Source organism: Tinamus guttatus, unplaced genomic scaffold, assembly GCF_059628265.1.
Source record: "Tinamus guttatus ecotype Peru unplaced genomic scaffold, ASM5962826v1 Tinamus_guttatus_pri_ptg000188l, whole genome shotgun sequence".
Taxonomy (NCBI): Eukaryota; Metazoa; Chordata; class Aves; order Tinamiformes; family Tinamidae; genus Tinamus; species Tinamus guttatus.
The window spans coordinates 634,856-647,386 of record NW_028288722.1 but is presented as its reverse complement, the minus strand read 5'-3'; the positions used below and the strand labels follow the sequence as shown (position 1 = coordinate 647,386).

Below are 12,531 nucleotides of genomic sequence, written 5' to 3'. Positions count from 1 at the left end.
GGTGCTCCTCGATATCCCTTTGGAGATAACGGTAAGAGGTTTTGGGATTCTGGCCGAAGATGCATCTGAAGGCGCTGAGATTTTGAAGTTTAGTCTCCCCTTTGGTGTCTTTCTCAACTCACCAGAGTCGTCTTAGGAACATATGCTGTTCACAGCAAAAAGGTGGGGTGATGGCTGGGTGTTGGCTCTGCACACATACTCATCCTATGATACTTCGTCACTACTTCTACATGCTTCTGATTGGTATATGATGGCCTTTTTATTGGTTTGGTTTTTTGGTTTGGTTTTTTGCCTTTGTTACCTATGCAAAGGCAGGTAACTTCAGATAGCTTCCTTGTGCACAACCCTGGTCAGGTAGCTCTTTGTCTCCGGGTAATTTTATACAAACTTCCAAGAAGGCTTTCAAGACTTTCCAGTGTTTTCAAGACTTTCAAGCAAGGTCAGTGTTCAGCACACTCTCCTTCAGCTCCTTTCTTTCCAGTGTTCACTGCTTTGCAGTAGAATTCCTGGATGTGAATGAGGCAGGCCCTGCAGCAAGACAGCAGTGCTAGGCTGGGATTTGAGCTTCCAGGAACTCAGTGTCCTACTGTCTTCCTCATCCAGGCAGCCTCCTCTGTCCCCAACGCCCTAGAAAAATTTGTGAAACCTGAGCTGCTGAATGGTGAAAATTGCTACAACTGCAACAAGTGAGATTCCTCCTGCTGCCATCTGAATAGGAGATCCTGTCTGCCTCCAAGCAGAAGTTATCCTTCGACTTAATTCAGAAAGACAAACATGAGGATGAGATGGAGCTTTTTGTGGTGCAGCTAATACCCTGAAGCCACCCAAAGCGTGAAAAGGGTACATTTGGTCCTCAAAGAGGAGCCTTTCTCATTCTGTCCAAGTCACTGATGATCTTTGATGAGAAGAGCAGGAGAATTTTCTTCCTGGTGCTGTCTTCCCGAGGGTGATCGCCCTTGCTAACTGTGCAGCTGCAAGCCAGCTAGTTCTGATGGGCAGGAGTGAAAAGCTGCATCCTCTGGGTAGCTGTGAGCGCAAGCAGGAAAGAGCTGTGCAGAAGCATTTGGGGTGGGAGGCCGCCACAGCTTCCAGAAGGTGCTGGTGTACCCCGCGGAGGGCATCTGTGCGCCTAGGTGACTCAGAGCTGGCTCTGGGAATGAGCTCTGCTGTCCCCTAGCAGAACACCTTGTGCAGTTCCTGAATTGTGAAGACAGCAGCCAGCCGCTCCGTCAGTGGGTTGAAACAACTGCCTGTGCTTATTTTGCAGTGTGAAAAGACGGCTGCCGCATCCAAGAGGCTTACAATACATCGCTCTCCCAGCGTTCTCACCATAGTGCTGAAAGGATTTGCTGATTCTGCTGGCGAAAAGATTAGCAAGGTATGTATGCAGCTGTAATGCCTTCTCAGGCAGGGAGATTTCCCACAGCAGAAGACTCCTTTAAAAGTTGTTAATGTCTGTCAAAGGTAACTGTAGTGGTGAAAAATGCCTAGGAAAAATCAACACAACAAGTAGGTCTTACTCCTTCTCTTCAAGTAAAGTCCTTGTGCGATGGTAAGCATACGATCCGCCTTTAGGGAGCTGCTTTTGCACTGAGCAATTCCCTGCAACTGAAATGATTAAATGCTGTCTCAGGGAACACTGATCTCTGAGGAAGCAGAGGAGTGTCTATCAAAAACCATCCAGCCCATGTTCTTAGGTGTGTTTTTCTCCCTCTCTTTCCTAACAGATTCCCAAATGGGTTTTCAATCTTCTTGCTCTGTCTTCAGGATGTGGACCATCCAGAGTATTTGGACTTCCAGCCATGCATGTCTCAGTCTGCTGGAGAACCAGTCCCCTACACCTTCCACGTGGTCCTGGTGCACAGAGCGGTCAGTGGTCATGCATGACACTATCTGCTTCACCAAGATAAGCAAGCATCAGCTCCATTTCCTGCAGGATAAACTCCGTGCTGGCAAAAAGGAACTTGCCCCAGCCTGCTACTGGCAGTCACTGCTTTTAAGGAGAAAGGACTTATAAATGTGTCTCCTTATGACTAGTCTTGGAGCATCCTTTGTCTGGTGTGGTCTCTCAGGGTTTTCCTGAAGGAAGCATGCCTTAGCTCTAAAGGCATCGCCGCTTTTATTTGTAGGCCAGTAATAGATTGTGGTATGAGATGAACCATGTCTTGGTAGCCCCCTGTGACATCAAAACTGTCCTCAGTCAGCATGTGTATTTACTTCTTTATATCAGATAAGAGCAAGTAGTCCAGTGGGTTCTGGGCACGTTTCTTTTTAGCACTACTCAACCTCTCTCCTTCTCCTCCTCTGAGTTTTTCTTTCTGTCCTGGCAGGAAAGGACTATTAGTAAAATTGAGTTCTGTCCCTTGTGGAATTCCCCATGCCATGTATTGTCTTTCATTGCTTGGCTGCACTTGTGTGACTTGTTCCATGCATGGAGACATACAGACCTGCTGCACTTGCATGACTTGTTCCATACGGGGAGACAAATGGACCTGCTGCACTTGTGTGACTTGTTCCATACATGGAGACGTATGGACCTGCAGCACTTGTGTGACTTGTTCCATACATGGAGACGTATGGACCTGCTGCACTTGTGTGACTTGTTCCATACGTGCTCTCCGTAGCTGTTGAGCACTGCAATGAGGGGAAAGCCAGGCTACAGGTGCTGTAAGTAGGAGCTCTTCCTCTGAATGGGACAGCCGTGGTATGAAGACCAGCACTAGTTTTCAATGTGTAGTCTTGCTTGTGTTTTCAGCCTGACATAGTAGCTGCTCCTAGAAAATGGTAGGCTGGGATTCAGCCCAGAAGCAGGCTGACAGAACAGCCTGAAACATCTCAACGGAGATGACTGTTGTTTCCCAGGGTGCTCTGATGAGCTGCCTGGAGAACGCCCTTCTCATCTTACCCCGCTTTGCTCCTTGGGCAGCAGGGGGCTAATAAGGAGACTGGCACCACAGCATCCACCTTGTATGATGAAGGTATTTGTGGGGGGAAGAGAGGGGAGGACTGAGGCACCAAATTGTGGCATTTTCTCTGCCACACTGCAGCTTTCTTCACAGCTCTCCTGCTGCAGGCAGAATCCCTCAATGTCTCAGTGGCTCATGCTAAACTGGGTGCAGCCCTGCTACTTCTTTACTTGCAGCCCAACTTCCTGAAGCCTTGCGAGGCACTGGAAGTAGAGCCTAATCATGCTCAAACCATGAACAAAAGACCCTAAATTTTCCTTCGTTTATTTTTAGTACTGAGATGTTTGCTGAGACAGCCAACCAGAATGGCTTATTCCTCAGCACTGGAACAAGGATGCCAGGGTTTTCAGAAGTTTAAAAGAGAAAAATGGACACACATACATGTGTACATAGGTAAAGAGAGAAATTCTTTAAGCCAGCTCTGCTCTTTGCACGGCCTTTCAAAAACAATGTTCATTTGTTTCTAATAGGCCAAAAAAACCAGCTGCTAGGTGCAAATTTTGTACCAAAGAGCTAAAGCAGACTATTTTTATCTGGTTCACTTGGGTTTTATTTGTTTTTCCATCTCCTGAGGCAATTGCAGGACTACCTCTTACCTGAAGGTTTGCTTTAAAACTGCACCCTACTAGACAAAACCATAATTCAGAAAAGAAAATGGAGCCAGGGCTGGTGCAAACACAACTGGTCTGCATGGCAGCTGATGAGGAAAAATGGAAGAGCGTTACCAGAATGGCATCAAGCACCAAAATGCACATGGCCAGAACAACCTACAAGCATTTCCACACTGCTCTGGAACAGAACAGGAAGCAGGCGCCATTTCATAAAACCACATTCCCAAAATGAACACAAAGTCCAAATCACTTTTTACAGGTGCCCTTACCAAATTCTTTGCTGACTTGCAAAATATTTTTATAATGTTGTTTTCACACACAAAACTGCAAATGAAGACAGAAACTATGACCAACTTTTTAGCTATCTGCTCAGTAACTGAGAAAAACAACCTTCCATTTCACAAGCACTTCCCCATTGATGTTTTCCATCAGGGCATGAATGCAAATCCTTCGCTAGTATTTCTCTATTGTGAAGCATGTTTGGTCCCTAACAGAGAGATCTTCATTCAAATCATCTACCTGTGACTTGCTTTGAATCAACTTGCCTATTCTCAAGTGTGCAATGCCTTCTTGACACAAAGAGATGTTCTGCGTAATTGAGTACACCCCTTCCTTGGATATTTCACTCTTAAATATTATCCCCAACTATCCTACCTAAAAAGGGATTAATAAGCCATGCTTCATACTTAGTAGGACTGGGTGATTCTAGATCTTTAGCTGTGCAACAAAGTCAAGGGTCTAGCAGCTATTTTAACATCACACGCCTGTGGTTGCATCACCAAGCACAGGGTTTTCCAAGCAACACGGGAAGTATTCTGATTCAGCAGAAAGTCATTTTACCAGGTTTCTCATAATGTTTAGGGATGATCCCCTATAGCCTGTTCCAAAATGATTCCAATGATTCATGTAGTGAAAAAGCTGATAAAGCTTCAGGCGTTTTTCAAACCCTGGAGCTTTGGGAATTTTACTGTGATAAGCAGAGTAAAAGGAGCTAGTAAAGCCACCAAACATCCCAGCTATTGCAAGTTCATACTCTGAATGGCCGTAGAAAGAAGCTGGGTCAAAGATAACTGGACCAGAATCATCCTCAGCCACATTTCCTCCCCAGAGATCCCCATGCAGGAGAGCAGGAACGATTTCGATATCACAGAAAAAGCTGGGTATCTTCACCTGCAGTGAAGGGAAAACAAGACAAACCATATTTTAAGGTGAGTGATTACAGTGTTCTATCCACATACATGCAAAGGTTAGAGAGCATTAATTGAAACTTCTTAAGAGCCAGTTTAAAAAAATGCAATTGGAAACAGAAGAGGACCAGATCAATGCAGATGCTTTCTACTTTAACACAGATGCTGACGGATTAAGACTAGTCATCCAGTCACACAGCCCTTTGTCAAGCCTGGTGTGCAGAAACTATGCTACTAGAGAATCCATCCAGTGCTAACCAGCTAATAATTTATCTCAACAGCAGTAAGCTCAGTTGCTCTTTGGCATTAAAAAAGATGAAAATTTAAAACTGCATTCAGCACTGCAATACTAATCAGCTTTAAAATATAAAATAGTAAAATTGAGAATGTCTTATCAATCTTGAAGGGATTCCTATGAAGTAATAACCAAACAGTTAACGCTGCAGAGAAATGTGAATTGAATCCAGCATTTCCCATGTAGTAAAGCAAAGTGCTATTTTGCACTTGTTTGCTTTGGAATATTAGCATAGGTGGTGTGGCAAAAGCTGATGTATCTGAGAAGAAAGGACATTTTAATATCTAAAAGCTGGATTCTTACCAACAAAACCTGGAGCACACCAACAAAAAGAAGTTCCATTTGAATAAAAGAGGTGCTAAACAACAGATACATAGCTACCACTATAACAAGAAGTGAGGGAAGCTCTCTTACCTGAAGCTTTGCCCAGAGCTCTCTCGCCTCCCTGTCTCCTGAATTCTTTTCAATCATGTCCATCTGGGGCTGGATTCTTTGTCTGGCAAAGAAAGTCACCCAGTCATTCTGCCAGTCATTCACCTGAAGGAACAGGATCACAGAGTAGATACTTCGTTCTCCACCGCAAAAAGAAAGATTTTCCTCTTTTTCAAATATATCTTAGGAGGATAATTCAATCTTTGTGTTGACAGTATCCAGGTCAGAAAATATTACTATTTTTTAATGGAAAGGTACCTTAAAATCATATTAGGGTAAAAGTAGTTTAATAAAAACAGGCAGATATCCAGCACAGCTGTAAGCACTGTCCTTCGTGGGCTGAATAAAGTTTTTCTAGTTATAATTCCATACAAATACATAAATTTGCATTATGGAATATTTTGGGCCACTGTGCCACTCAAAGCAAAAACAAAACAAACAATCAAAAAAAAAAAAATCCTAAAATTTTATCAGTGCAATGAAGTACAACCTACCTGTGGAAGGTAGCCACAGCAGGTAACTGTATGAAAACCAAACTGATCCACAAATTGGACTTCCATTTGCCCTTGACCTTTACCTTTCAAATCAAAGACAAAAATCCAATACTAATGAAAAGATTCTACATATCTACAATGCAACTGGACCTTAAAAAACTATGGAAGGGATTTTTGTTTTTTTACTGAGAATAAAAAAACATCTTCACCTCAATGCTCTTTTTATTACAATATTTGTTGCTCATGTTTTGTGATTTAAAAACTTGATGTAAAGTTACATTATAATTTTCATCACATTTTGAGGTAGTCTGCATCTCCTCTGTTACCAGGTCCTTGCAGAAATATTACCTCAGGATCCCAAGGGTCCCAAATCAAATGTTTTACACACAGGGATCCAAATCTAGCAAACAAGACAACCCCTGCCTAGGTCTTTCTTCTAAATCTATTCTCATGAAATATCTACTGGAAGAAGACAAACTTATCCTGAAATAACAAAAGCTATTTCAACTGACTGCTTTGCAGGTTATTATTAACTAGGTTAAATTTGCAAACAGCTGTATACTGTACCAACTGTGCTCTCCTCTTTCTTCAGCTTCTCTCCAAGCTGCTGGTTATGAAGGTGGAGATCGGCCAGTTGTGTTCCAAGCTTTTCTGCATGTCTACGAAACAAAATTATTCTTAGCAATGCTGGTACAGGAACAAATCCAGTTCTTCATACACAAGGAATTACCAGGGCCACATTTATCTAGCATGTGAAAGAATTCTGCATGTATAGCACAGTAAATTTTCAAGATGTTAGGCTTAGAGACATGTCTTCTTTCTGTACAGATTATGTTATCAGCAGAGAACATAATGCACTTACCTGGTCATTTCTGAGAAATTCAAAGTGGAAGTGAACAGCAATCCTAAATTCAACAGCAATGAGACACTAGGATACAACTTTCTTCAGCAGCTTCCTCTCTCCAGAGAGAGGTGAAAATTACATTTTGCATCTTATGAACTCCTTCTTGTCTTTGACATCATGTCCAGCTCTTCCCTCAGTCACTTGTTTAGATGGCCCTCATTTATTCATCTGTTCATAATAAAGGCTTACCTTCTATACAGCTAAATCTTGCAGCAACTACATGCAGCCAGCAGCTTCCCATACACAACTTTTCCTGTCTCTGACCTCTCACATCTTTCTCTGCCCTAATGACACTCTCACTTAAGGCATTTTTTTGTTTGTTTCTGTTAGCACAGACTATATGCATCCCTTGAAATGTGTATGTCGAGGGTTGCCTCTGCACACCTTCCCTTTCAATCAGCACAAGTAAAACAATCTGCTCCTTCTCCTGGCCTTCACTGATTGCTCTTCATGACTCACACTCTGCAAGTGTTGTAAGAAATGAATCCTTAAACCAGCTCAGGAAGGCTTGAGATTGGGATGAAGAATATGACCACCTCCCTGCTGGAACTGGAGAAAAGGGGAAAATAGGCCAAAGGTTTTAAATTATTTAAATCAGCATGAGAATTAGTAAAAATTTCAAAATCAGGATATATTCACTTTGGCAAGTGCCCCTGAATATCTATCACAAGAAATATTAAAAAAGGGATTCTTACACCAAACAAAAGTAAATGAAGTAGGTGATTAAGTGGATCAATTTCCAGTCCCAATTTTCAAGAATCTTAACATGAAAATCATTTCCACTTTTAAAAGAAGTGATTTAAATGCCCTAACAGTCAAACTCCTTTGCTGAAGTAAGCAATGTGTGTTATACCTGCTTAAGCCTCTCATTTCCAGATGCTCCATCACAAGCAGAGTGGTGCCTCCAGAGAGGTCTATAACTTTGATGGGTTTTGGCACTTTTACTGTCTGCGTTTTCAGGATGGCTTCCAAACTTGCCATTTCTCCCTCAAACATTCTTCTAGCCTGCCAAATATCAAGGGAAAGCATCAGTCTCTATGAACAGTAGTCACAGTTAAACAAAGCTGTCTTACAAAAACAATCAAAGCTTAAATATTAAACAGAAAATTAGGGGCAAGCATGAGCTGTAGGTAGATCCACACCTCCAGAATAGAAAGCCACTTCTGATTTATAGGAGTCTCTTAACAAGTCTGCTACACAGAAATGACTGAGTTTCTAACATCCCTTCTAGCCACAAGAATAACTCAGAGAGCCTGTTAACAGCAGAAAGTGTGCCAACTGCCTGTCCATAGCGGGTAAGCAATAATTTTATTAATGGGTTATGCTCTAAATGACTAGGAAGCTAAGTGCAATGATATATATCCAGCTAAAAGAACCATGCTTGTCTTTTTGTGCTTCATGCATCTCTTCACAGTCTGCTCAGAAACACAGCAAAAATAACTGTTCCCAAGTTCAAGAGAGTCCAGTCTGCAGGCCAGAGATTGACATTCCCTGTCCTATCTCTTTGTCTTGTGTGAGAATTAGGATATTAACGATAGTAGCCAAACAACCCTTACTGCGCTCCCACACAGAAGCATCTAGAAAGGCATTCCCTTTGAGGACATACTGAATTTAGGATCTGTTTTGGCAAGCACTGCTCATGTTGAGTAAAATCCATTCTCCGAGTCGCTCCCTTAATCTCACTGGCAGGAGTCACGTGAAGAAGTCACTCAGGAAGACTGAGACAGAGATGGCAGAAAGGGCCATGTGGGAAACCTGTAATATCCACTAAATGCAAAAGCAAGGAGATAAAAACAACCAAAGCAGGAATAACTACTACTACTCTAGTACTAATACAAGCAAAGGACTTTGAAAAAGACATTGATTACAAATTCCAGGGCCTACAGGAGATCAAGAATAAATAGCTGCTGGATTACTGAGAAGTGCAATACCTTTGTTCAGAGGAAATCAGTTCTGTACTGCTAGCTAAAGCACCAAAGTAGGCTGCGGTCAGCTGTTGACTTTCACAGTGTACAAAAGGAGTGTTTTCTAAAGAAGGTGCTGACTTATACCCAGTGCTGCACACACAGCACAGAGTCATAATACAGTTTGGCCAGCTTTGCTTTGGTCAGCAGACAGAATCCACAAGCACAGCAGAGAGGATGAAAAGCCTGCTGAATAAAAGTGGTACCCAAATGGGTTTTCCGAGTTCTATCTTGTACCTGTCTTGTAACTACATTGTATATATAAATACACATTTTTAAAAGGCATAAATTGAATTGCCATGCTGCTACCAATTTAAACTATTTTCAGTCTAATGCAAAACAGAACAACCTCCCAGGTTTTTCCTATGTTATCACCTCAGCGCACTTAATTTTTCACTCAGTTCCCCAATATGATCAGCCAGGGGAGTCAAGTTTGGAAGAGACAGAGCTGCTGCCCTCCTCTCACAACACTCCTGTGCTATCAAAGATGTACACGAGCTCTACCTTGCCTCCTTCCAGGGCTACCTTTCCCGTGACAGGCACGAGTGATGCCAAAGTGAATGCCAAAGGCATCTGGCATTGCTATGCAGATATTTGGCGTTTCACTTTTCTCTGTCAGCTGCAGTTATCTCCCTTCTGCAGCAGCTACTACCCTGTTGAAAGAACAAGGCAGCACGTCTTAAAACAGTAATTACGGAAAACAGCATTTATTGAGAAAAAGCTATCGATGTGCAGGAAAACCCCAATTCCGTTACCACGACATCAGATGCTCGTGTACCAGTTATTGAGAGAACGTGGCGCCTCCTCGCCCTTCCCCGCGCCCGCGGGCGCCGTGGCAGGGCCCTCTGGGGCCGCCGCCGAGCGCAGGACGGAGGAGCCCGCCCGCCTCCGCCCCGTGGCTCCCCAGCGCGGCGCCCTGCCCCCCACCTCCGGCTGCGAGTTGATCTTCACGTACACCCGGCCGAGGTCCGTGTCGTAGCTCTGACCCTGGCTGATACAGCCGCCCGCCGAGCGCCCCACGGAGCGGAGCACCGCGGTGGGCAGCTCCCGCCTCAACGCCTCCTCCATGGCGCCCGCGGGGCCGGAACTGCGCGTGCGCAGGGCGCCGGGCTGGGGCAACTGCGCCTGCGCGGGTCAGCGGGGCGGCGCTGCGCGTGCGCAGAACGGACACTGAACTGCGGGCAGCGCTGCGCGTGAGCAGAGGGGACGCTGAGGTGCGAGCCGCATTGCGCGTGCGCGGGTCGGCTCCCGCTGCGGCGGGGCGGCACTGCGCGTGCGCAGAGCGGACGCTGCGCCTGCGCGGCGGTGAAATGGCGACTGCCGCGCGGAGAGGCGGCGGTGCCAAGGAGCGGTCTGGGATGAGGAAGCGGCTGCGCGACCGGGGGGAGGTGCCGCTGGGCCGTCCTCGGGGGTGCCCGGGTGGAGGTTTGGGGGTCTCGCGGCTTCTCCACCCGCCGCTGCCCCGGGCGGGATGCTGCGTATGGCCTGCAGAGGCCATGATTCCCTTGGAGCGAGTTGTGGTCTCCAGAGAGACCGCGGGTACTTTTTGCTTTGAGCTCGTTTCTCGAAGGGGAGGAGTGCTGGGTGCTCCCCTGCTCTTATAGCATGAGCAAGGCGAGATCAAAATGCTTAAATAGAGCAGTATATGTGACAGCGGGCAGGAATTCTGAAATATTTTGATGTAGTGGGCTTTCTGGCCAGACTGAAGGTGCATTCTGATTTTCGACAATAATGAGAACAGATTGCTATTACTAAATAGAAGCTGTGAGTATTTCAAAGTAAGTTGCTATGACCCCTTCTAATTAAAGCTCTTTATTATTACTTAGTGGATAACTCATTTATTGCTATTTGTGATGCTTCAAATTCAATTTTCCAAGTGGTAAGATGGGGAGAGTTCCGTCTGGTTATTGTTTGATTGATTGTTTTCCATGTTTAGTATTTACTTATTAAGGAAATAATTTTTTTATTCTTCAAGGTCTCTAAATTTTCAGGAAGGATCCTGAATCTTTTTATTTATTTATTTATTTATTAATCTTGAGATTTTGGATAGGAGGAAATATGTATTGTCTTTAGCAGTAATTCTGAATAAACAGTAGTCCAGACAGATACGTCATGGTATTTTTTGCAAGAATTCTGTGCTTTTGGCTATTTCTGCAGCACTCGCACAAGTCATCCATACAGTGTTTGCACCAAATCCAAACATTAGACTTATGAGATGTGCTGCTTCGTCATTGTGGACTTTTTCTATCGCATACTAGACCTCTTGCCTCTGCCCATGAGATTTTCCTTAAGACGGTCTTTGCAAAAGTTGGATTCAGCAGTCTGCAGCGATTGATGAAACGCGGTTGTGATTATGTTGAGGGAATCTTAATTCTTCTGCTGGAGCCTGGGGATCAGCAGCAGGTGCTATGGAAAACGATGCTCTGAGTTATCTTTGAAACTTCCTTCTTTTTCAGAGAATAAAAGAGTAATATCCATTCTGAAATCAACAGGACTCGCTTTCTCATTCAGTAGCTTTTAGAGAACTGTTAGATTAGGAAAGACTCAATCCACTTTTTATTATTAAATGACACTTCCACGATTGTCTGAAAATTTCTGTTGTATTTATTTTTTTCCCTGAATTTGGCATAGCAATTGAAAGACAATTGCAGCTTAAGCTACAATATCTTTAGTGGAGTTAAAATAGTATGAAATGAACGATTTGGTCTTCAAATACAGAGCTGTAATAAAATACTGTATACAATCAATTAAGAAGTTTGCCGGGCTGCACTAAGGAACAGAACAGCAAATGCTGTGGGAGCACAGAGCAGTTGCTCTTAATTCCACAGAATTTAATTGGATTTTAGTTCAAGCTGGTTGCATCTGATCGGGTGAGGACATAACAGAAGTTTGGCCAAAACTGTAATGTCAGGCTCATTAATTACACAGTGGACACGATCTGAAGGAGGAGCTGGCAGCTTCCTGTGTGAATTACAAGTTGTTGGTTGTGGAGGGATCTCAGCAGGGACAACAAGACGTTGCCTATCCAAAGGTGCCATGGGGCCTCTGTTTGCAGGAGGCCTGGGCTCCCAAGCCCTGCGTGCGGGAGCTCTGTGGGAAGCGGGATGTGGGAGCTGCAATAATCCTTCCTTCCCCACCTCCGTTCTTCTCCCTCGTGTATCATTTGTTCCCATTTAAGTATTTCAAAATATGCAATATGCTCTTGGGACTGTCACCTTTCCCCCATGCTGTTGGGCTTCACTCGCTTCTCACAGTGGTTAATTTCTTGTTTAAAATAGTGTTTCTTTCTGTGGAGGAGAAGACAACTGGCGTGCTGGGCTGCAAATTATTTGGTGAGTCATCAGCTGATATGCACCTCCCGGGTGGAAAAGCACTGCAGCTGCTGATTTCTGCCTGCCGCGGACTGTGTACAGGAAAAGAAGAGGAAATTGGTATGTGCAGCCTTTTCTGAGTGGGCTTATATATGTATTGTGTACATATGTATACAAATGGAAAACATGCATTAGGGCTTCTAATTAGAGGCATCTGAGCCTCCATTTGTGTGAGCACAAATATTCTGTGTTCTGTTCCCACTATATCCTTGAATAGGCTGAGAGGGCAGTTCAGGAAGGATATGGGAATTTTCAGTGCAGAAGGGGAGATGATTTATAAGACTGTTACCGAGATTTGTTGTTACAG

The 12,531-nt window shown here is 44.1% G+C and overlaps 1 protein-coding gene across 2 annotated transcripts; it reads right to left on the bottom strand.

Annotated features, from left to right (window-relative positions):
- Positions 1–4,234: 4,234 nt before the first annotated feature.
- FN3KRP (fructosamine 3 kinase related protein) lies at positions 4,235–9,930 on the bottom strand. Of its 2 annotated transcripts, XM_088523401.1 has the most exons (7): positions 9,781–9,930; positions 7,743–7,894; positions 6,553–6,644; positions 5,986–6,068; positions 5,474–5,596; positions 4,383–4,747; positions 4,235–4,341 (listed from the first exon to the last, which is right to left on the bottom strand). In XM_088523401.1, the coding sequence occupies exons 1-6, from the start codon at positions 9,919–9,921 to the stop codon at positions 4,409–4,411; spliced, it is 930 nt and encodes a 309-aa protein (XP_088379527.1). In that variant the 5' UTR covers positions 9,922–9,930; the 3' UTR covers positions 4,235–4,341; positions 4,383–4,408. The 2 variants fall into 2 exon arrangements, with proteins under 2 accessions (XP_088379527.1, XP_088379526.1); XM_088523400.1 differs by having other exon boundaries at positions 4,235–4,747.
- Between the last annotated feature and the right edge of the window lie 2,601 nt (positions 9,931–12,531).

What these genes read in the sequence shown, in the direction of transcription:
- FN3KRP (XM_088523400.1), bottom strand. Translation starts at nt 9,921, where the DNA reads ATGGAGGAGGCGTTGAGGCGGGAGCTGCCCACCGCGGTGCTCCGCTCC. An exon ending in GAAATGAGAGGCTTAAGCAG is followed by an intron (nt 6,645 to 7,742) that starts GTATAACACACA and finishes TTTGTTTCGTAG; the next exon opens with ACATGCAGAAAAGCTTGGAA. An exon ending in GAAAGAGGAGAGCACAGTTG is followed by an intron (nt 6,069 to 6,552) that starts GTACAGTATACA and finishes TTGATTTGAAAG; the next exon opens with GTAAAGGTCAAGGGCAAATG.